This window comes from Eublepharis macularius, chromosome 1 (genome assembly GCF_028583425.1).
Source record: "Eublepharis macularius isolate TG4126 chromosome 1, MPM_Emac_v1.0, whole genome shotgun sequence".
Taxonomy (NCBI): domain Eukaryota; kingdom Metazoa; phylum Chordata; class Lepidosauria; order Squamata; family Eublepharidae; genus Eublepharis; species Eublepharis macularius.
Window position 1 is genome coordinate 13,277,495 of NC_072790.1, and position 25,322 is coordinate 13,302,816.

General features: G+C 46.0%; 1 protein-coding gene across 1 annotated transcript in view; it reads left to right on the forward strand.

Moving 5' to 3' along the window:
- PAK5 (p21 (RAC1) activated kinase 5) overlaps positions 1–24,918 on the forward strand; it is a 154,166-nt gene extending 129,248 nt beyond the window's left edge. The window contains exons 5-9 of the mRNA XM_054995493.1: positions 398–531; positions 9,971–10,097; positions 16,813–16,938; positions 21,928–22,062; positions 24,487–24,918. Of these exons, the coding sequence (XP_054851468.1) occupies positions 398–531; positions 9,971–10,097; positions 16,813–16,938; positions 21,928–22,062; positions 24,487–24,642 (678 nt within the window). The 3' untranslated portion in view covers positions 24,643–24,918. The remainder of the gene's footprint in view (positions 1–397; positions 532–9,970; positions 10,098–16,812; positions 16,939–21,927; positions 22,063–24,486) is intronic.
- Positions 24,919–25,322: the final 404 nt, after the last annotated feature.

Consider the following 25,322-nt stretch of genomic DNA (forward strand, 5'->3'; position numbering starts at 1 on the left):
AAATCCCAACTTCTCATTCAAATGGTGATCTATGGCAAAAATGCATTTGTTGTTAGTAGAACAAAAGGCTTTTTGGTTGTTGTGGGTTTTCCAGGCTGTATTGCCGTGGTCTTGGCATTGTAGTTCCTGACGTTTCGCCAGTGACACTGAGAGATCTCTGTCTTTTGGTGCTACACCTCTGAGGATGCCAGCCACAGCTGCTGGCGAAACGCCAGGAACTACAATGCCAAGACCACGGCAATACAGCCCGGAAAACCCACAACAACCATCGTTCTCCGGCCGTGAAAGCCTTCGACAATATATAAAAGGTTTTTTCATTTGGAAAATGCTTCTTCAGAGAGAAGGTGAAGAGGCGTCTTTTAACCATGCCAATTTGTTAAGGGATCTTTTGTTCTAGGTTGTCATAATGCGAGATTATCATCACGAAAATGTAGTTGACATGTACAACAGTTACCTGGTGGGAGACGAGCTGTGGGTTGTTATGGAGTTTCTGGAAGGTGGCGCTTTGACTGATATAGTGACTCATACGAGGTAAGTGCAATGAAGCATCCTGCAGGGGCACACCTCTGCAAGCAGCGGGTCTAGCAACCCGGGCTGTTTTCACACTGCTTACCAGCCACGGAACAACAACGTCTTCCTGGCGCAATTTCGTGCGAGAACAGTTCTCGCGCAAAATTACACCAGGAAGATGTTGTCGCTCCGGGAGCTCGGCACGATGTTCCGTGGCTGGTAAGCAGTGTGAAAACACCCCCGGTAAGAAGTCAGCCACCTGCAGGGCTTTGAGGGTTCACTTTAATGGAGGGAACTGATCTGGGGTGAACTCTCAACCCTTCATGTAAGAGCACTAAGAGCTAAGCTACAAGTGACGAATTACACTTGCCTGGCAAGTGAACAGACTCACGTGTATTCCTCCCTGTTCACTTGCCGTTCACTTGCGCTCCAAGCGCATAGCTTGGCTCTATGTCTTAACTTCTTGCAAGGAAAGGAATCGGTAATTATGCTGCTTTTCTGTTGTTATCAGCAACAGAGAAAGACTAACTGTAGGAGTAAGAGCTAATAAGGTACATCCTTTAACGCCTCTTAATGCTTTCAATTATTTCCATGGCAACCTATGGATTTACCAGGCAAATTTCTCATGTTCCTCCTCAGCAGATGCTCCTAAGAACAGACAAGCTGGATTTGTTTGTTTGTTTCGACTTTTATTCTGCCCTCCCCGCACAAGCACGCTCGGGGCGGATTACATCGATACAAAAGCACTTACAATAAAACTTATGCCTTAACGATTTTAAAGATCAATAAAACACAGCAGTAAAAATATCAGTTTAAAATAATACAGATAACAGCAATCAACTAGACAGGGACCAGACTAATGCAGAGGAATGTCAGCCCTACACCAATGGTCCATCTAGGCCGATTCCAGACGGCCCTCTGCCTCCCGAAACGTCGCGTGTCATCGCGTTTTCCGCATGACGACGCGCGACATTTCGGAATGCCCTAGTTAGCTGTCCATTTTCACTCAGAGTCTCTCTACAGAAGTCATCTTACACCGGGGGGGGGGGGGGGCTCAAGTGACGGACTGACTTTCTGTGTGGTCTTATATTCAAGTGTACTCTGTCTCCCTAGTCGTGCATGTATTTCCACATTGGCAGAACAAGGCCATTTTCACACTGCTTACCCGATTGCACAAAACTCCCAGAACGATGCGCCTTCCTGGTACGATTTCCCATGATGATTCCGGTTATCGTGGGAAATCGCACCAGGAAGGCGCGTCATTCTGGGAGTTTTGCGCAATCGGTAAGTGGTGTGAAAACACCCCAAGTGTAAGATCTTTCATTTGAGTGTCCTCGTGTAAGATGTCTTGTGTAGAGAGACTCTCAGCGGCCAATGAGTTCCCCTGTAAGGTCTCCTTGGGAGCCAGCGTGGCTCCTTAGAAGCCAGATACAGACCCCCAGACTATAAGGATGCCAGGCAACTCTCAAGAGACTTCACTTCATGAGTAAAAGTTCTTTATTGATAAGGTGCCAGTATCATACACTTACACCATCCTTGCTAGGACTGGCGGCTACAGGTTCCTCAAGGCTACTCCTAAATCCTCTCCTTTCTCCTAACAGTCCTCTAACTCTGCAGACAAAAAAACCGGCTGTGTGATTCATGGACTGCTCAAGGTCCAGCAGGCTCCCAGACTCGGGAGCGATTACAACAGGAACAAACACCTTCCTGTTCTGTTTCCCACCCCAGGTTCAAATAACAGAACAGAATCACCCCAACAGCATCGGCTTCAGCTGCAGGGGGGTATTGAATATGACAAATGATCCTGAGCACCTGACACAGACCTCCATGAACCTCGTCAGGTGATCCCGGGCCAGTATCTTTATGTTGGCCTAGCCTATCTCATGGGGGTGTTGGGAAGATAAAATGGGGGGGGGGGGAAGAATCATGGACCCTGGCCTGTGCTCAGCTGTTGGGCATAAAGATACTGACTGGGCATGGAAGCCAAACATCCCTTGGTTGGTGCCCCCTGGAGGGTTACAGCCTTTAATACCTGTCAATGGACCCGTCCTCAACTATGTTGCCTAGAGGCCTTTTAAAGCCATCTAAACCAGTAGGGCCCTAGTGTTTGTCCTCTGCTAGTGAATTCCACACATTAATTACTCTTCGAGTAAAAAAGTACTTCCTTCTCTCTATCCTTTTCCTGCCTATCAGTGTCATTAGGTGGCTGTGAATTCTAGTGTCATAAGAGAGGAAGAAAAAGTCCCTTCTGTCCTGTTTCTCCACCCCAGGCATCATTTTATAACCTCCTATCATATCCCACCCTGTGCTGAAGGAAGGCTCTGCAGTCAGCTGAGCAGTTGTGCCAGACCTTGCTTCTGGAAAGTGCTGGGCAAAAAGAGCAAAAAGACAGAGGTTTTGGACGCATAATGGTTTTATTTAGCTGCAAAAACCAATGCATTTTATTTAAGTATTTGTTTCATTTACACTCCATTGGGGACCCAAAGTCCCCTTCTCCGCAACATTCTCCCCTTCTCCGTCTGATCCTCACAACATCCCTGTGAGGTAGGCTAGACTGAGAGTGTGCGACTGGCCCAAGATCCTCCTCCATGGAAGAGCAGGGATTCGAACCCTGATATCTTTGTCCGAAACTCTAAATGCTACCAGACTGGCTCTGTTTGCTGGAGGCATCAGAAATATGCTTGTTCAGAAGAACAAAAGAGAACAAAATAGAAATAGAAATAGGACTAGAAAATGGAAATTACTGCCTTGCACCCTTTCTGTTCAGCCAGCTTTTCCATTGCATCTCACGCAAGGCCCTTGTCTTGCATGGCGGATGCCCGCTCTTTGTCGTCAGTGGAAAAGCTGTTTGGATTCACACCAGTGAAAACAGGTGGGAAGCTTGGCAGCTTCCAGTCAATGCTCTGGAACTCTCAGTTTGGATTTCTGCCTTGCCCTTCTCCTTTCTTGAACATCCAGCTTGAGGAAGAGTTCTGTGTAAGTGGGAAGTTTGCGTACTGCACTTTGTATACTAATTGGCCCTAAACTGTCCCATTATCTCATTTGTTCAGTGACTTTTCTTGTGTTGAACTGCAGCTATTTTTATTTTTCACCCACAGTCCACAAAGATTCTCAGAGCTTTCATTAACAGCTATTTTTTGAAATGTTAGTCACCATGCCAAATATTTTGACAGGAACTTAATTGCAAACAGATGCTTCCAGAAAATTCTTTTTCAAGTGCTGTCATTGTGGTTGGATGTATTAGATCATTCCTTAATCTTCTTTTGAACATTTTTATGCACCTCTTTCTAAGATTTGTGTAAAGGGTTTGCAACGTGTACATAAATAGTGTAAGCTGAGAGAAAACATCAATCACAGTCAATTGGTTGACCACAGGCAGGGGTCTCAGGAGTGGTCTTAGCCACAAGGCAATCGGGGCAGCTGGCCAGGTACAGCACAGGGCCCCAAATCATGAACTGCCCTGTTTGGGAACACCCCAGCCTGCCATGAGCCTCCTCCAGCTGGTGAAGACAGCAAAGTTTTAATTACACTATCATGATCCAAATACAAAGATATACACAATTTCATACAATGTTACAATATTACAAAGACTCATTCCATAAATACAGTTACATATTATACATTTACAAGGTGCTGTAATAGACAGAAGCCAATTCTGTTGCACAGTTAAATCGTTTCCTATGCCAATGGCTTGAAAGGAAACAAATCACTATAGTCAAAAGAGGTGTGAATTCCAAATAGCTGCAAATTTCATAGTAGAAAATCTAGATGGCAAATTCCGGAGTACACCATCCGGGTCCCTCCCCGGTTCTCCTGGTTGTTGGCAATGAGCCCGCCAGCTAAAACTGCTCGTTTCGGATTCCCTTCTTCTCAGCCTCCTTTATATACATAACGTCCGAAGTCACAGTCTCCAACTTAATGTGCTCACAGCAAGGCTTTCTCCTTCCAATCAGTGATAATACACAGCAGGTCTCTGCTAGGGGATTCTCCTAGACTGCTCCACTTCATCAGACCAGGCTGGATGAGTTAAACGTCTTTATTAAGAGATTACCACCATTACAGCACAGAACAACGTAATTGCCAGGAATACCAGGGGAAGGCCCAGTGGGCTAGTTATACCCTCCTTTCTCCTCCCCCCTTTTCAAGCAGAAACCCGTTAGTCTGGGCTCGCAGTTTATCACGAGAAAGCTGGAAGGAAAAGAGGGGCAGGCACCAAGGTCATTCGGCTGGTTCCCAGGTGCATTGAGATAAGACAGCTGAGTGCAGAACAGCAACAGCAAAGAAAATAGTAGAAGAATAGTAGACCTATAATCTATCCCCCCCATCCCCCACAGTAAAAGAAATCGCTGAGTATGGCCTGTGACCTGCCTGACATTCTGTCACCCCCAAAATCAATCCTCTTTTGGCTTCTCTGGATGCCGTTTATGAAAGACTTTGACTAGTCTGTCATCCCTTACATCCCTCGCTTAAACCCATTCTTGTTGACTCTGGTTGAAGTACTTCCACCGAATGAGATAAAACAAGCATCCCCTGTTCCATTTTGAGTCCAGAATTGCTTCAACTTCGTGGTGAGGCTGTCCGTCCACCATCAAGGGGGGGGGGGGACTCCCCAGTCTGGGTGCCAATGGTCCGGATCTGGAGCTTTCTTCAAGAGGCTACAATGGAAAACAGGATGTACATTCCTTAGATTCTGTGGCAGTTCTAGTTTGACAGCTACTCCATTAATCACTTCTAATAATTTAAAGGGTCCCACAAATTTCCATCCGAGCTTCTTGCTCAGTTGCTCCCCTCTCAGGTTCTTTGTTGACACGAACACTTGGTCTCCAGGTTTTAGATCCCACTGGGGAGAACGTTTTCGGTCTGTCTGTTTTTTATAATCCTCTTTGGCTTCCTCTAGAGTCCTCTTAATCACCTCCCATTGTTCTATTAGGCTGCTTCCACACACGTTGGATAATCCACTTTCAATACTCTTTAGTGAACATTTGAAACTGATTTTCCATGCGTGGAACAAAAAATCCACTTCTAAAGGATTATGAAAGTGCATTGAAAGTGCATTATTCAACATGTGTGGAAATGGCCTTATTGCCTTACACCAGCTACACAGGTCCCCCCCCCTTTTCCTTTCTCTTTCTCTGAAGGAATGTCTTTAATGAAGGGCAGTCCTTTGCCCTCAAACCCTTGGGTGATTTTAAAAGGGGAGGCTCCTGTAGAGCTGTGGATGCTGTTGTTATAGCAATACTCAGCAAATGCGAGATATTCAGTCCAATCATCCTGCTGGTAATTCATGTAACATCTTAAAAATTGCTCCGAAATCTGATTAATTCTTTCTGATTGCCCGTCTGTCTCTGGATGGTGGGCAGATGACAGTCCTTGGGTGATGTCAGTCACCTGCATTAGTTCTCTCCAGAATTTGGCAATGAATTGTGGGGCCCTGATTCAAAATTATCTTATCAGGAAATGAATGGAGCCTTACTACATGATGCATGAATAATGTGGCTAGTTTCTTAGGTGTGGGTAGCTTGGAGCATGGGATGAAATGGGCTTGTTTAGAGAATAGGTCCACCACTACCCATATCACTGTTTTCTCTTTACTGGGGGGGAGGTCCGTGATAAAATCCATAGATATTACTGACCATGGTTGGGGGGGGGGGCGTTCTTAAGGGTTGTAGTAGTCCCTGCAGTTTTCCCACCCTCCGTTTCCCCATCAAGCAAATTTGGCAGGTAGCAATACATCTTTTCTCATTTTTGGCCACCAAAACTGTCTTTGCACCAGATTCAATGTTTTCAGGTAGCCAAAATGCCCGGCCAATTTGGCATCATGACAGTTTCTTAACACTTCCCCCTCGCAACCCTTGCGGGGTGTACATTTTTCCGTTCCTATACCAGCAGCCATTCTCTCCCCTCTCTAGCAGCTCCGGCAGCTCCCCCTCCTCTTCCTTTCCCAATTCAGCTTTAACTCTTTCCTCCCATTCCGAGGGGGATGAGGGAGGGTGATCTGCTCATTGACCTTGGTTCCTGGTGACACCAGCCCTTCCCAGCTGTGCAGGGGAGAACATTGTATCCACCACCTCCTCCCTTTGACTGTCATTTTGGGGGAGACGAGACAGAACATCAGCCAGGAAATTGGACTTCTCAGGGAAATGTTTGAATACAAAATTAAAACAGGAGAAAAACTCCACCCAGCGTAGCTGCTTTGCTCCCAGTTTACAGGGCTCTCACAATGCTTCCACGTTTCTATGATCAGTCCACACTTCAAAAGACACCTTGGCCCCCTCTAACCAATGCATCCAAGTGCAGAGAGCTAATTTAACTGCTATCACTACTTTGTCCCAGACTGCCCAGTTCCGCTCTGTCTCCGAAAATTTCTTTGACACTGGGGCGCATTTTCCTGTCCTCCCCCTCTTGCAGGAGGACCCCCCCCCCCATGGCAACGTCGCTGGCATCCACCTGTATTACAAATTTGCAGCTCTCTTCTGGATGGCAGAGGATGGGTTCAGATGTAAACAGTCTTTAACTCCTAAAAAGCTTTTTAACACTCCTCCATCCATGCCAGCTTAGAGGTCAGCTTGGTTCCACTAGGGCCCCTCCCAACATCAGGCAGGCAAGTTGGCCTGCCTGCCATACCTGTGAATGTATATCTACTGGAGAGGATGGGTAGTAGTGTAGTTGCTTTCTTGCTTCACTGTGTCTTTGTTTGGGTTGAGCGGTGTTATCAGTACAGCTGAGACTGAGTGTCTGGGAACTGACCAACCTCGAGAAACGGCTCTGCATCTTTTCCAGGACTTCCCCGCTTCACAAGTCCGTGCCAACTTCAACTGACTGTCATTTAAACTGGGGGGAGGAGACTGAGGGTATAACTTTTCTGGGAGGACTTTGCTTTGGCATTCCAGGCAATTACTGTGTACAGTGTACTTCTAGGGAGCAAATCTCTAATAAAGATCTTTAACTCATACAGCTGTGTCTAATGAAGTGGAGAGTCTGAGAGAATCCCCTAGCACCTGACACCTCTTGGTTTTCAATAAGTCTGTAAGCAGCAGGGTAGTCTGAGCAAAGTTCTTAATAAAGGGACGGTAGAAGTTTGCAAATCTTAAAAAGGACTGCAGTTGCCGCCTAGTTTTAGGGGCTTCCCAGCCCAGTACCATCTTGATTTTGGCCGGGTCCATTCCCAAGCCCTGGCCTGACACTCGATAGCCTAAAACATCCAACTCCTTTTTGTGAAACTGGCTTTTGGAGAGCTTGGCAAACAACTTGTGGCAGCACAAGGTTTTCAACACTTCACGTACTTGTTTTATGTGGGAGGCATAGTCCTGAGAATATACCAGAACATCATCTAAGTAAATGACCATCCCCTTGTAGAGGTATTTGTGTAGAACTTCATTAATTAGATTCATAAAGTCTGCTGGAGCCCCTTGGAGCCCAAAAGGCATTACCCTGCATTCGAATTGCCCCAACGGGGTATTAAAGATGGTTTTCCATTCTTCCCCCTCCCTTATCCTTACTCTGAAGTAAGCGTCCTGTAGGTCCAGCTTCGTGAAGATCTTCCCTTGAGCTGCCACTACCAACAGATCCCTGATAAGTAGGAGAAGGTAGGCATTAGACATGGGGGTAGCATTGATCCCTCAATAGTCTGTGCACAGTCTCAACCCCCCATGTTTCTTTTTACAAACTAGGACAGGGGTGGCATGGGGGGAACTCACCGGATGGATAAAACCCCTTGCCAAATTTTTATCAATAAATTTGCGCAGCTCCACTCTTTCCCCCAGGCTCATCGAGTACAGTTTGCCCTTAGGTAGTTTCTTCCCTGGGATCAGTTCAATTGCACAATCGGTGGGTCGGGGGGGGGCAGTTCATCTGCTTCCTCCTCCTTGAACACCCAACTCAGATCCTGATATTCCGGGGGGATCCTCTCCCTCTCTTCCATGGTTAGACACACAGTCTCTGGGGGGGGGGGGACTGGGGCCCCATCGGCTATCCCACACATGCTTCTGGCAACCTTCTGAGGGGAAGCATAGCTCACCCGCCTTCCACTTGACGTGCGGCTCGTGGTCATATAACCACCTCACATCCAAGACCAGAGAGAACTTGGTGGCGGGGCTGACTACAAAAGTCCTCTTTCTTCGCAATGTTGTCCCATCCCCAGTGGGGTCAACTGCATCTCGTATCCATGGGGGGTTCCCTTCATTACTACACCAGGGCTTTGGCTACCAGATCTGGATTCAGGCCAGTTCTGAAGAATTCAATCTTCACACCCTCCGTCCAATCTCTCAACTTGGCTGCATACTTGGGGAACTCACGGACGGGACGGTTGCCTTGCCTCAGGCACTTCAAGCAGGTTCTCACCCTCCCTTACTCTAGAGGGTCCTCGTACTGCTCTGTGAGCATGCGTACGAATGTTTCCACACCTCTCAATTCAGGAGCTCGGGTGGCATACAGGGTTACATACCACTTTGCGGCCAAGCCCCTCAGCCAGGACCCGATGTAGCTTACACAGCTGAGGTTGTTCGGAAAAGTGTAGCCCCACTCTTGCAGGAATTTCCCCACCTGCACTAAGAAATAGGCCAGCTCTTCGGGATTTCCGTCAAACCGTGCTTCAAGCTTCCACCAGTCCAGAGGGGACTGACCCGGGACCCGTGGAGCTGGCAACCCACCACCACCAAATGGTGGCCTTGACCTCAAGGCTGGGGGGGCCATGACCTGGTCAGGAGGCAGGGCGTATTGGAGTAGCTCTCGCAGCCCCTCCATGATCTCCACCACTGCATGCTTGATTTCTTCCACCTCCTTTCGTAACGCCTGCACATCAGTGCTGCCACTGGATTCGGGGGGTTCCTTTCCCTCGTCCACCTCACACTCTCCTCCCCCCTTCTCCAAGGGGGATTCTTCAATGTCACAATCCTCTCCCAGTTTCTCCGGGATGGTCGCCTCTCCCCCGAGGCTCTGCTGGAACAGCTGGGCTTTTTGCTGCTCTTTGTGCTTTTTGCCCTCAGCCGTAGTTGAGCGTGGGGTCCGTCCCCGGGGCATTGCAGTCAGCTAGTGTAAGAAGCTGGATCCAGTTTTAGTTATTGCCCCACTCCCCTCGGCTTCTCTGTAAGTTTTTTAGTGGTGGTCTCGGGTTTCACTGGGGTTCCATCGCCCGTTCCTTCCGCCATGGTGTAGGTAGAGTAGCAGCTCAGGTTCTCCAGGGGCCAAGGTATAGGGATTCCTGGCAAAATGTCAGGCTCTGCCAGGGGATTCTCCTAGACTACTTCACTTCATCAGACCAGGCTGGATGAGTTAAAGGTCTTTATTAAGTGATTATCACTATTATAGAAAAGTACAGCGCAATTGCCAGGAATACAGTTATATGACAAACATCTTTGGCAATCATTGTTTTCCTGTCAAGTTTCTCAACTGGTACTTCAGACTCAATTTTTACATGTTCTCTCTCTCTCTCTCTCTCTCTCTCTCTCTCTCTCAATTCCAGAATGAACGAAGAACAGATAGCCACCGTTTGCCTGTCTGTCCTAAGAGCTCTGTCCTACCTGCACAACCAAGGGGTCATCCACCGAGATATAAAGAGCGACTCCATACTTCTTACAAGTGATGGGCGAGTGAGTATTGGATGCTTTCTGTAGCTCTGAGGGTGGTGGGAATGGCAGAAAGGAACTGTGCCAGCGGGTGGGATATTGACTGTAAGGAGCTGTGTGTGAATGAGCCCTAGAAGACATAGACCAGGATGCAGCATTTACCTATTCCTCTGCACAAGAAGGTGCTTTTCTGTAACTTCAGACTGAATGTTTTGTAAAAGAGCCCCTGGATAACCAAGGACTCTTGCCTCATGTTTATGATCACATCCAGGCAAGATCTCTCGCATCAGTAAAACAATTTGGACCTCAGGCAGGCAAATCTTTACTCTTTTTTTCAACAAGCTCAGAGTCCAACACAAAAGCAAATGCTTATTCTCTGTGCTTTTAAGGTCAATTTGCAATAACACCCCTAAACAACTTTATTTATTTATTTATTTATCGATTTGATTCGATTTATACCCCGCCCTCCCCGCTATAGCAGGCTCAGGGCAGATTACATACAATATAAAACACGAAAATATGTATATACACTTTAAAACAGAAATAAAATCACATTCTATAAATATTTAAAACAATGTGGCAGCACTTCTAAAAAAAAGGGTTCCACCACCCAGTCCTCTCCACAGATGTTTAACAGAGAGGCTGGGTGGAGAATACATCTGATAGGGAGGGCAGATTTTCCTCTATTCGGCTGGCAGAGAGGCCCTAAACAGTGTCAACCGTATGCCTGGTGGAACAGCTCTGTCTTACAGTCTCGGTGGAAAGATAGCACATCTGGCTGGGCGACAGAGCATTCCACCAGGCTGGAGCCAGGACTGAGAAGGCCCTGGCTCTGGTTGACGCCAGGAGGGCCTCCTTGGGGCCATGGATCGTTAACAGCTGTTTATCGCTGGATCGGAGCACCCTCCAGGGCTCATATAGGGAGAGGCGGTCCCGCAGATACGTTGGTCCCAGTCCGAATAGGGCTTTATAGGTCAATACCAAAGCCTTTATAGGTCAATACCAAAACTTTGATTTCTTTTATTGTGTAGACCCATATTTGGATCAGAGAATTCAAATTCAAATTCCTGTATATAGTGTGAAAAATCAGAAGACAGAAAATGAAATTAAACAGGGCCATGTTATTTCTAAAATGCTCAGGTGCAAAATGGGGGATAGACATGGCACTGCAGAGGGTTTTTCTGCTCTTCCAATTATCATGCACAATGCCAGGTACAGCACTGTTACGAGGAATGTAGCTGCTTTTTCTGAAATTCACCTTTTAAATATATAACCGTTGATTCCTCTTACTCTCTTTCCAAAGAATTTCTCTTTGATTTCTCTTTGTAGTTTTCTGTAATGCATCCTTTTGTAACTTTTTAAAGAATTTACTTTAAATAGGCCTTTCTTCCCAGTGGGGACCCAAAGGGTCCTACATCATTCTCCTTGCCTCCATTTTGTCTTCACAACAATCCTGTGAGGCAGGTCAAGCTGAGAGTTTGTGACTGTCCCAAGGTCACCCAGCAAGCTTCCATGTCAGAGCGGGGATTCGAACCTGGGTCTCCCTGATCAGCATTCTAACCACTAGACCAGACCGGCTCTCCAGTGTCCAGTCGGGTCCACTTCAGCCTTTGCAGATGTTTTTTGCTGTTACGCACCCCGGGGAGTTCTAACGGAACGGGAGGAAGGTTTGGGAAGACATTGCCTGCCTCTGAGCACCTGCAGAAGGAAATTCTGAAATTTTGTAGAACCTCTCTTCCTGCCCTTCGTCTCCTCAGATTTATCTTTTGTCAAAATAGAATCGAATTGCTAAAAAGTAGAACAGAAAGAGATTGTTGGATTTCAGGGAGAAGTTGGGTAAAGAGGAATAAGGAGAATTCCTCTCGCCAACATTAGCTAGGAAACCCTTCCAGATGCAGAGGCCCTGCAGGTGTGTGTAGTGTGGCCATGCACTGCCCACAACAGATGTGGTGACAAAGAAATATATGTGGAGTCGGAGCCTATGACTCCCTCCCTCCAGTTTTCCTCCAGAAGAAAATTATTTCCTTCAACAAGGAAGAACATTCTTCATTAGACAAAGCCTTCGTACATCAAATAAAGTCATTCTGCGCTGGAGTAAATCTTTTTCTGTTGGCAGAAGGCTTAGGTCCAAGCTAGAAGTGACGAATGACACTTGAATGGCAAGTGTCATTCCTCCCTGTTCACTTGTGCTCCACTTGCACTCCACTCGATCATGTAGGGCCAAGCTAGAAGTGACGAATGACACTTGAATGGCAAGTGTCATTCCTCCCTGTTCACTTGCGCTCCAGTTGCACTCCACTCGATCATGTAGGGCCAAGCTAGAAGTGAAAAATGACACTTGAATGGCAAGTGTCATTCCTCCCTGTTCACTTGCGCTCCAGTTGCGCTCCACTCGATCATGTAGGGCCAAGCTAGAAGTGACAAATGACACTTGAATGGCAAGTGTCATTCCTCCCTGTTCACTTGCGCTCCAGTTGCACTCCACTCGATCACGTGATCGAGTGGAGCACAAGTGGAGCGCAAGTGAACAGGGAGGAATGCACGCGAGTCTGTTCACTTGCCGTTCAAGTGTCATTCATCACTTCTAGCTTGGCCCTTAGTGGAAGAGAATCAAAGGAAGAAGAAGAGAGTCCATAGCATAGCAACTCAGTGTTTCCTCACTGGGAGAGAAGAATCAGCCAGTCTGCTGTGCTCTGCTTCCCATTCCAGGTTACTGTAGATCCTGTTGAGATGCGAGACAGTAGCATTCATCAACTCCTGGTGGCAGTCCTTCTGTGCCAGCTGTCGTATGGATGATCGTGACAGCTTACTGGAGGCTCAAGTCCTAGCTGAGTTGCAAATCTCTGGACTGTTAGTCTGTCAAAGTGCTAGGAACTCCTAGGCTGGGCAGTTATTGTCCAGCTACCAACATTGTATTATTCTCCTTCAGAAGTGCAGTGGAAATCCAGCAGTGCAGATAGTGTGCCTAAATCCAGTGTCTGGAACAGAATTTTATCACCCTAACAGTGGGTAGGATTGCAAACTTGGGCTGCCATTCTATGCACACCTACTTGGGAGTACGACCTATGCGATTCAGTACATATGCATAGGGTTGTGCATTGATCTCTTAGAAATCCATCTCATAATAGGGTGACCACTTACCTCCCATTCCCTATAGGTGCTTCCAAGGCTGACAGAAAAAAAATGGAGGAAATAACCATAGAGTTTTAGGCAAATCCTAGAGCATTGCCCCAACCAGAATTGACTTCACACATCTGTTCTTGCCCCCTAATTCCTCTATCCCATACTGAGATGTATAGTTGAGGCACAGGAGTGGCATGCCTGCATCAGAAAAAAAAGATTCCAACTTTCTGAATGTTCTTTCATCTCTATAGTCTTTGTTATCTTTATAGTGCATCACTAAAAAGGCATGACTTGATCTCTGCTTTGTATATGTGCAGACAAAGCCTCATTATGCTTCCTGCTCTTGTTCTTATTAAGCGCAGCGCACACTTCTATTGTGGAGAGGTTGTATAATCATCTTATAAGGCATGCATCTCTTATGTGAGCAAAATGAGATACGCAAAAGCCTCTTGCACTCCCCCCAAATGGATACGGCATCCAATATATGCATCACTCCCATCTATTCTTTGATGCACAAAAATACACTTTTGCAGAAGTTGGCTTTGTTTTATAAATAGCAACAATTATTTCTCATTTTTCTTTCCTCTGATGTTGGAGTTGAGAGGTGGGAGAAGTGGGTAAGAAGCATTTAATTTAAAGTAACATCCACGTTTGTGCCAAAACAAGATTGACAGGGCTGATAATAAAAATCCTGGTCTCCACAATCCAGTAATTTATGATGCGTCCTTCTTAACTCTTCCTGCAGCTTCTCATTCTAGATCCAAACTGCTTCCTGACATGACAGATGGGCTGTTTCTCTGAGGTGCTGCAATTTCCATTTCTGATATGCAAACTTGGAGTCAGGGCTCCACCAACAGCCCCTAAGCTATCTTGACGTACAGCTGCAAATAGATAAAGAATGCCTCCTTAATGTACTTAAAATGCACAGTTATTTCAGCCAAGCTGGTCAGTCTACACACAGAATAGTCGGAGCACCTTAGAACCAGCAGTGAAAAACACAAAGGTTCTCTGATACATTTTTTTCACAGAGTGGGAGAATCATAGAATAGAATCATGGAATCATAGAATCATAGAGTTGGAAGGGGCCATACAGACCATCTAGTCTAACCCCCTGCCCAGTGCAGGATCAGCCTAAAGCATCTCTGACAAATATTCATCCAGCCTCTTCTTGAAAACTGCCAGTAAGGGGGAGCTCACCACCTCCCTAGGCAGCTAATTCCACTTTTGAACTACTCTGACCGTGAAAAAGTTTTTCCTAATATCCAGCCGGTACATTTGTGCATGTAATTTAAGCCCCTTGCTTCGGGTCCTACCCTCTGCTGCCAACTGGAACAGCTCCTTGCCCTCCTCCAAATGACAGCCTTTCAAATATTTAAAGAGAGCAATCATGTCCCCCCTCAACCTCCTCTTCTCCAAACTAAACATTCCCAAGGCCCTCAGCCTTCCCTCATAGGGCTCAGTCTCCAGACCCCTGATCATTCTTGTCGCTCTCCTCTGCACCCCCTCGATTTTGGCCACATCCTTTTTGAAGTGAGGCCTCCAGAACTGCATAATCAAAAATCAGATATGCTGAAGCCACTTAAACTCCCATTCTCAAACTCATGCCTCTGTCTATTCCTCTTCTAATGCCATCTGCATTCGTTAGGGTTCTCCACTGGAGTCAACCAGCAGGAGGCTTACCTGAGGGGGTGGGGCTCACTGGCAATGCCGTGCCATTGCTGGTGATGTAGCAATGTTTCTTCCTGTATGACCCGGAACTGACATCATTGCATAGTAGTGATGCTTTAGCATTTGCACCAAACTCTATGATGCTGGTTGACACACACACCCTCCCCCATTTCCTCCAAAATTTCTACCCAGTCACCCAGCTAGGTAGCAGTGGGCAAAACCAGCAGGAGGCAGGACATCTCCCACCAAATTGGAAGAGCCGGCCTCCTTAAGCCCGAGTGACCATCGGGCTGTGAGTTCCTCAACTTAATTACTATTAACTTACGCATGGGATGCTCTCCTCGTGTGTTATTAATTAATTTATTTATATCGTATTTGTATTCCGCCCTCCCCGCAAGCAGGCTCAGGGCGGATAACAACATTAAGAACATTTAAAACATTCCATATTAAAATATTTAAAAGCATCATACAAAAATATCATGAAAAATAGCAGCACTCTTTTTCCTGATGGCGGCAATACAAATAATACAACAGTACAATTGAATATAGCAGCAGCTTAAGAACAGTGGTGGGCAGCTCTCACAGGGAGGGGGGTAGGTGTTGTATCCTCCAGCCTGTGGAGGCCCAGCCTCAGCCATAAGCCTGGCGGAACAACTCTGTCTTACAGGCCCGGCGGAAAGATAATAGATCCTGCCGGGCCCTGGTCTCGGTAGACAAAGTGTTCCACCAGGTAGGAGCCAGGACTGAGAAAGCTCTGGCTCTAGTCGAGGCCAGGCGGGCCTCCTTGGAGCCAGGGACTGATAACAATTTCTTTCCTCCCGATCGGAGGGTCCTCTGGGGAATATACAGGGAGAGACGGTCCCTCAGGTACGCTCGCCTCAGTCCGCACAGGGCCTTATAGGTCAATACCAAGACCTTGAACCTGATCCGATACTCCACTGGCAACCAATGCAGCTCGCGCAATATTGGTGTAATATGAACCCTATTTGGTTTACATATGAGGTGCTGGATTTCAAAGGGTAGTAGAATAGGATGCATTTCAGATTGCAAGTGAATAATGACAAGACTTCCAGGCACAGTGCAGCCTGCAAAGTTTGAGTGTGGCAATGGCAAACCACCTCTGTTAGCCTCTTGCCATGAAACCCTGCACTTGAAGGCACTCTACGCCTCCAGTCATGGTTAGTAGAATGATTCGTGTCCAAATAATCACACTAAACATGGTTTGTTTAATTAAACCATGGTTTTGCACAATGCCTCAACGAATCCAATGTGATCATGTTTATTTTAACTATGGTTATTTTTTTGAGGTCAAGAGTTATCACTCAATTCCTGATTTGCCTCAACCAATTATTACTTTCTGTTAGCAGGGAGAGAGAAATCAGTATTAAGCCTGGATTAATCCAAGATGTCTTCATTCCCACAGCCATGAAACTATGTTTGGTGTAGTGGTTCAGAGCAGCAGGACTCTAATCTGGAGAGCCAGGTTTGATTCCCCACTCCTCTGCTTGAAGCCAGCTGGGTGACCTTCGGTCAGTCACAGTTCTCTCAGAGCTCTCTCAGCCCCACCCACCTCACAGGGTGTTTGTTTGTTGTGGGGATAATAATAACATACGTTGTAAACCACTAAGTTGTCCTGAAAGGCGGGATATAAATCGAATGTTGTTGCTGCTGCAGCTGCTGCTGTTATTATTATACTTAAGACTCTGGATAATAGCCTATCTTCAGATCAGTCTAAGGGCTCCTTCAGTCACCGGGTGGGCTTGGGCTCTCTCGCACATTGTAGTTGTGAGGACCCCACCTCACATAGTAGTTGTGAGTACACAATATATGTCACACAAAGCAGAACCTGGCATGAACCAAGCAGAATTATGGAACTCTGATAACTTTGTAAGTATGAATTGTATTCCTGGCCTTTTGTTGTTTTCCTAATGTACTATTTATTTTTCAGATAAAACTATCAGATTTTGGGTTCTGTGCCCAAGTTTCAAAAGATGTTCCAAAGAGGAAATCACTCGTCGGAACCCCATACTGGATGGCTCCAGAAGTGATATCCAGGCTGCCTTATGGCACTGAAGTAAGGGGGAAAACGGCTACTTGTAACAAATAGCAACATATATTGATTCTCTCTCTCTCTCTCTCTCTCTCTCTCTCTCTCTCTCTCTCTCTCTCTCTCTATATATATATATATATATATATATATATATATATATATATCCTCTCTATCTATCGATCGATCGATGGATAGATAGATATAAAATATCCTATTATATAAAAAGCTAAGCGTATTCAAGACAACTCACTTGCCCAGATGAGGCAGCCAGACCTCCAGAGAGCACACCACAGCAGGAAGTCCAGGCCAGGATCAGGCACAGAGCATGCAGCAATGCCTGCCCCCTGCCTTCACCCAGCTGGGATCAGAGGCAGAGCAGGTGGCAATGCTCACCCCCGCCTTCACCCAGCTGGGATCAGGAGCGAAGCAGGTGGCAATGTCCACTCCCCCTTTTACCCAGCTGTGATCAGGAGTAGAGCAGGTGACAATGCCCGCCCACCACTTTCACCCAGCTGGGATGAGGAGCAAAGCAGGTTGCAATGCCTGCCCTCCGCCTTCACCCAGCTGGGATCAGGAGCAAAGCAGGTGACAATGCCTGCCTGCCCTTCAACCCAGCTGGGATCCGGAGGGGAGCAAAGCAGGTGGCAATGCCCATCCCCTTCACCCAGCTGGGATCAAGAGTGGAGCCGGTAGCAATGCCCACATCCCAAATTCACCCGGCCAGGATCAGGTGTGGAACAGGAGGCAATGCCCACCCACCCCTTTCACCTGGCCGGGATCAGATGAGGAGCAGGTGACAATGCCCGCCCCTTCATCTGGTTGGGATCAGGAGCAGAGTATGAGGCAATGCACGCCCCCATTCACCTGGTCTGGAGCAGGAGGTAATGCCCACCTCTCCTTCACCCAGCTGGCATCAGGTGCAGAGCAGGTAGCAATGCCCGCCCCCTCAAGTTCATTCAGCCGGGATCTCATTCCCTCTCCTTAGTTACTTATACCCAAACTTTAATATCAACTATTTTTAATTCATCATTTCTCCCGAGTATTTTTTTCTCTTTGTATAGAATTACCTTAATTTATCTTAATTTTGGCCTAAGTAGACAAAAGAAATCTATCAATTTTCCCCAGAATTCAACTGTTGATCTATTATGCACAAAAGTAGTTAATTTGGCCATTGATGCATATTCGTAGATCATATATTGATTCTCTCAACAAAAACCATATTTCCATTATTTGTTTTTTATTTTCCAGCGTATACCCTGCTTTTCTTCAAAACATGGAATGTAATTGGTTTCCATGAATACCTGCCTAGCTTCAAATGTCCCAGTTTATTTAATGCACTAAAAACACAATCTATAATCCATAATCTCCAATCTATAATCTACAATCCAAAAACTCTGCTCAATGTGTGCCTGAAGTCATATTCTTATTCATTCATGTGATATGTTGAAATACTACATAAATAAGGAAATAAGATGGATGCCCACCCTCACATGTTTTTAAAAATGAGAGCAAATTGCTTTGTTTTCAAAAGCTTTCAGTGATGTTCGGGTTCATTTTTCTGGGTTCTGTTCTGAAGGCATTGATTTGGTTTTGTGGATACCATAAAAGTTTCCTCATCATAAAGACACTTCCAGTCCATTCAGGAAAAGGCAGACATGTAAAATCTTAACTTAAAGAATCCCACCTCTTCTACAGCTCAAGGAGATTTTCAAAGCTACAAAAAGAAAATTCTAAATCCAATCATACTTTAAACAGCAGCAGTGGTGGATCTACACACTAATTCACTCCCAGCAATGACAGTGGTTGATATTCCTTCCTTTTCTACCAAAACACCACGTTACGGACATTCCAGAAGCTCATCAAAGAAGCCCTACCACCACCTCTGAAAGATAGCAATGCCTTGCGGCCACTAGTGAAGAGGCCCTGCTTCTTCCATCCTTCTGATTTCTCTAATCGAAAGGGTTTTGAGTAGAGCCTCCCTAAATCTTAGAGGTGGGTGTGTATACGGTCATTCTGAATGTGTGCTCTATTGTGAACTGGCACTTCCCCACAGACCTTGAAGGTTTCTTACGGCTGTTGTTCAGCCCATCCCCTCTTGAGGCAAGCGAGCCCATCCTCTGAGCTGCAGCCAACAAATACTGCTCAAACCTTTGGAAAGGGGGCTTCGCTTTTCCCACCAAGATTTGCTGATAGTTTGCTTACCAACCTACAGCTATTTTTCTCTGAGATTCCTCAGGCCCTTGTTTTCTGCTTTTTGTCCCTCCTTTTGTCCTTGCTTTGTGCTTTCTCAAATCAGAGGAACGTGGTTCGAGAAAGAACAGAGAAACAATAGAGAAAACACGGAAAGACGACAGATGAAGACAAAGAGAACCAGGGTGATGAGGCCCAGGGTCAGCAGCCAACTCAACGTCGGTACCGTCGCAACTTCAATTACCGACGCAGACGTCCAGAAAACCCTAAACCACAAGATGGCAAAGAGACAAAGGCAGCCGAACCACCAGCTGAGAACACGTCCGCTCCCGAGGCCGAGCAGGGCGGGGCTGAGTAAATGCCGGCTTACCATCTCTACCATCATCCGGTTTAGTCATCAAAGAAGAGAGAATAAGAAATAAAGAGAATATGAAATTCCAGCAATAAGAAATGAACAGAAGAATTGGAACTGAAGACCTTAAGTGCTTGCTTTTTGCTGTTGACCAGATCACTCGAACTATCTGCATTATCTATGCATGGGATTTTTATTATTTTTACCTAAAGCAGTCTCCTTTTGGGAGTGACAAACATGTTTTTTAAAGGCCTGTTTTTTCTCAATACACCTTTAAAGGTTTTTAAATTGTTTCATATCTGGTCAAGTTGGGATATTTAAGAACCTCATTTTTAATTTGTATGAAAGATACACCTGATTTTTTCAAGTCAAACTGCAAGCATCTCTTAATAAAGGTCTTAAGAATTGGAAAAAAAAAAAGAAAAACGAGTACAAGAGGAAGCTGCAGGTTGGCGGCCAAGCCAAGGAGAACTCCTGTTTGAAAAGAACCAAAAGCTACACTTACTGGATTTTTCAGGACTTGCTTGTTAAGTCCTTCCACGCTGCATTCCCACTCTGCAACACTGAGCAGGTGCCTCAGTTAACACTAAACACATTTATATTGATTTTTCATATTGGTGTATATACAAAGCTATAGGTCAAATTTCATAGCTGTTGCTCTCCTACTTTATGAACAAAAAGGAGTTTTGTAGCATCTCGGAAACTAACAGAGGTACTGCACCATAAACAAAAGCAGAATAAATCATTCTCTGAACTGGAATTTAACAATAGGCGTCATTGTTTTGACCAAGATTAAAACTGTTAAGACTATCATGAATGGTTCACAGTCAAATCAAATCAAATTTATTATTGCGGTCCTAGACCAGCCAGAAAATTACAGGAATGAACAGTATTTCAGAAATAAACAAGAGAATACAGATTAAAAGATACCTCAGTAACGTAATAGATTACATTGCCTTAAAATGTTTAAAATTTAAATTTCAGTATATCATAAAAACCAGATACCATAAAACAGAACTGTCTTTAGTTGGTAATGAATGATCTCCTCTTCTTTATTGCCATCCAACCAAACTGGGCAACCTTATATGTTATATCCTGGGATCTATCCGAGAGCATTTTTGAAAGTCAAAAAGCTCTATGTCTTCCCGGATGGGCAAAAAGTATAGGCCTTATGTCAACTTCTCGTAGTTGCATGTGTATTTTACAGTCAAAGATGACATGTTCTAGGGATTCTATTTTCCCATCACCATAGGGACACAGGCGTTCTTCTAGTGGCGTTCTTTTGTATCTGCCTTCCAGTAGAGCTGATGGAAGAGCGTCCCAACACATTAACATATACAAAGCTATAGGTCAAATTTCATAGCTATCGCTCTCCTACTTAATGAACAAAAAGGAGTTTTGTAGCATCTCGGAAACTAACAGAGGTACTGCAGCATAAACAACAGCAGAACAAATCATTCTCTGAACTGGAATTTAACAATAGGCTTCATTGTTTTGACCAAGATACTATCATGAATGGTTCACAGTCCCTTTTGCAGCTAAATTTTCTCCATGCAGTAATCTTTGAGCATGTTTGTGTCTATGGCAACAAGTGCATTAATTTCTTTGCCGGTATTTCCGGGTTCACAGAAGCTCACAGAAATTTCTGCAAACCTTCTACCTGTTTACAAGGTTATGTTTCCCCAAACAATGGCATCCCCGGGAATAGGGCTTTGCGTGAACAAAAAAACCCAAAAGTCACTTGGGAAGTGCCCCCATATTAAAATCCAACAAATCCTTTAATATGTTGGCTCACCAATCTCTGAGCTTCATTACACATTAATATGAAGTATAGACCCCTGCAGTATATTGGCTTTTCTTTTTATTAGGCAAAGAAGCCACCTGAATTTTACAGGAAGAAGAAACCAGATCTAAATATTATCAACATGCACACTCCACCGGAATCTTTGTTTTTCCCATTTGTTGCCAAGTATTGAAACAGAGGCCAGGAATGCATTAAAATGGGAATCTTCTGTCACCGCCATGACGGTTCCAATAGCATGAAAAACCGCAGGGCATTTTAATGGTGGCTGATTTGTGAAACCCAAGTTTCAGCTCACATATTGCTCCAATCCTGATTTTCCTGGACAAATGCTGGTTTCATGGTCCTCTTGCAGTCTGGGTGGGCATCACCATGGGCCTGAGCCAGAATGTCTAAGTTCATACATCATTTTAAGGCTAACTGTGGTTAATAAGCCAGCTTTAGACCCCTTCTTCATGGACTCAGCCCCATCATAGAGAGTGATCTGACCTGCATTCAAACAACCATATTGACTATTGTTAGAGTAATTAAGCCATGTGTCTGTGAGATGTCTGAACTGAGCCAATGACTCTACCTCTTCGGGCAAAGGCCCTTATCTGTAAAAGCATCTGTAAAGGGCATTTGGTATTCAATCTATTGAACCTTTTTGGTCAATGGGTTTCTATTGCAGGTGGATATCTGGTCCCTTGGTATCATGGTAATAGAAATGATAGATGGAGAGCCACCGTATTTCAATGAGCCACCTCTCCAGGCAATGCGCAGAATACGAGACAATTTACCACCAAGAGTGAAGGATCTGCATAAGGTGAGACCGTTAATCATCTCCTGTGTATTCCTGGACAAATTCATCCTAAGTGGAGGACCTGTGTCTGTTTAGACCACAAGCTAAGATGATAGGAGGCTCTTCCCCCCCTACACACACACCTTTCCTGCTGGAACATCCACATATGGACGTGTAGATAAGGTATAGATGCATAAAACCCATGTATTTAAACAGCACACTCAATATCCCAGATAACATGGAAGCACTTAATTCTCAGTGTGGCCCTTCTTCATATATGAAGCGCATTGCCAGACTGCACAGTCAGCACACAGCCAGTAGCGGGATCTCCCCCCGCCCTATCTGTCCTTTCCTCCATCTAGATGCCTTCTCCAAAGACTGCATCTTTGCAGGGATGAACGGCTCAACAAAGCATGCCCCTGGCAGGCTTGCTCCTCAACCAGGCATAGGAAGGAGATCAAGGGATCGCATTGCTCTCAGCAGGGCCAGATTTACACATCTTTTACCCTTCTGATTTCCATACATTTAAGCCTGTGTTGGATTGTGCTCTTAATCTACAAATTGGCTCATTTGGAGGGGGGGGGGGACGTGTTCTCTAAACATCACTAAAATTGAATTCCAGTGTCCTCATCATTTCCCAATGCAGCAGATATGGAACATCCAGCCCCAAATTAGCCATGTATTAGCCTCAGCACCCCCTGAGCATCATTTTTATTTTTTCTTTCCAACTTGTCTTCTCAACTGCCCTTATATTTACTGACAGCTGCACTTGCATTCATAGAAAGGCAGGCATCACTTTGTAGAAAAAGAGCTGGCGGAACTCATTAGCATAACTCATTAGCGTAATTCATTAGCATGTGCCACACCCCTTGACATCACCAGAAGTGTGTCATTAGCATAACTGATTTGCATATGCCACACCCCCTGATATCACCTATCCTGGCTGTTTTGGACCCAATCCTGACCATTCAGGGCCGAAATTGGGCCCCAAATGGCAAAAGGGGGATCAAAATGGCCAAAAAAGGGCCCAAAATGGTCAGGATCGGGCTGCTGCTGAGTGGGAGAGTGATCCACCACCCGTCAGAGGCCCGATCCTGGCTTTTTCGGCCCCAATCCAGGCTGAAACGGGCCCAAAATGGCTGAGAATCAGGTAGGTGGGGCCACCTGACATGTGACCTCTTTGGGGAACTGCCGGAACTGCGTTCCAGTGCATTCCCCCTTGAAATGAGCCCTGTAGAAAAGTATTGCATAGTTCTTCTGTGGGTGTAGGTGTGAGATGAAATCCTTAAAGCACTTTCTGTGTGCTTCTTGTGGACATTATAAGGTAGTACAGTGGAGTGGGCCACTCTTGCCCACAAGGAGGGGCCACACACACACTCATCGGAAATGAAGGGTCTAACCTAGGGCTACCAGGTCCTCTGGTGGAGGCGGGGGATCCCCTGCTCCCACTCTCCACCCACCCCCCACCATCACTCACCTGGCCAGCAGGGGGGAAAGGCGGGGGAACAGGCCTCCCAGGTGCGCTCCCGGGGCAGCGTGATGATGTCACTTCCAGGAAGTGACATCATCGCACAGGGCCTGGGCCAAGAAAGGTGAGTGCTGAGAGAGTACCGGGAGAGTAAAGGGACCTGGCAAACGTAGTATGACCCGATGGCTTTCTGCAACATTTCTCCTCTCCATTCTTTTATTTACAAGTGAGGCTTTCAGAAATGCAGCCCCCCCAACCCACCCCCAGCCTCATTCTGCCTCCTGCCATGTCAGGCCAGGAGGCAGGTCATCCTGTGTTTGGCAGAAGTGCTGACAAAGCTGCCTGGATTATCCGTGAAGATGCTAATGCAAATGAACCGCATGGGCAGGAGAGAGATCAGGCTTTGACCGAACCGTGAATGCCTCCGGGGTCACCTCGGACAGAGCTGGTGGTGTGGTGGCCTCAGAGATGAGAATGGTATAGACATAGCCATCGTTTCCATCGGCCCCAGCAATGCTGCTGCTACATCAGGGGTTGACTTGGATGGCTTGGACAAAAAACTGTCCCTGCCTGTCCAGCAAAATGGTCTGGCGTGCCACTCCTGGGCGCACACACTGGCGGTTGTCTACTCCTGCTCTCGAGGGCCCTCAGATGTCCCCTAACCAGCGACCAAATATCAAGTATCATAATCACGGCTTTTTTCCAGCTGGCACCGCTTGAAAATGGTCACATGGCTGGTGGCCCCGCCCCCGATCTCCAGACAGAGGGAAGTTGAGATTGCCCAGCAGGGAGGGCAATCTCAACTCCCCTCTGTCTGGAGATCAGGGGGCGGGGCCACCAGCCATGTGACCGTTTTCTCCGAGGGCCACCCACTGAGTTCCACCACCTCTTTCCCCAGAAAAAAAGCCCCGATCCTAATTATCAGACGATTTCAGGGTCCAGGGTCAATAATGTACATGTTACCTGATCACCCTTCACAGGTCTCCTCCGTTCTTCGTGGCTTTTTAGATTTGATGCTGGTGAGGGAACCTTCCCAGAGGGGAACAGCGCAAGAACTGCTGAGGCATTCCTTTCTGAAACTGGCTGGACCTCCGTCGTGCATCGTGCCTCTCATGAGGCAATACAGGCACCGCTGAATTCAGCAACTCTGTCTCTCTCTGGCAGATTGCACAGAAACCAGAGGGGGAAACTGTGCACTGAGCTGAAAGTGCCAGCAAGCAGAACCACCGAGAAACGGCAGACATGAGCTCAACGCTATGAAGGAGACCGCTCTGTTTCTGTGCTTGTTCAACAGATGTGTTGGCCGCGTTGGAGCCATCCTCCACAGTCAGATGATGTTTCAGCCGACCAACTCGCAATGCAGAAGGAAGGGGCCCTGCTGGGAAACCAGGCGGTGGTGGGCTTGTAGCAAACAGACGGAACACAAGGGTTTTTATTTAGAATCTGTGAAACTGCTTTCTACTTCAGAAGAATACTTTTCTGATAAAAAAAAAGAAGAAGCACCTTTTTAATCTCAGTTGTAGCAGTGTGACGTATTTTGAAATGAATTTGTAATTTTCTGTACATTGCTTTTGATAATTTACAGTACTTTGATGTCATAGAAGTAGTGCCAGGTCAATCGGTGTAAACTTAGCAAGCATTTGAGCAAAAGCTTTTCCTACTTTTTGTATGTCTTTTGATGAGAAAGGAACTCAAGAAAACTTTCAGCGGCTCAGAATGTTGACAATATTTTTTTTCCGCCTAGTCAAGCGGACATCTTCACTTTGTAAAAGTTTAAATTGCAAAGTACATTCCTCCTTCCTAAAATAATATTTAA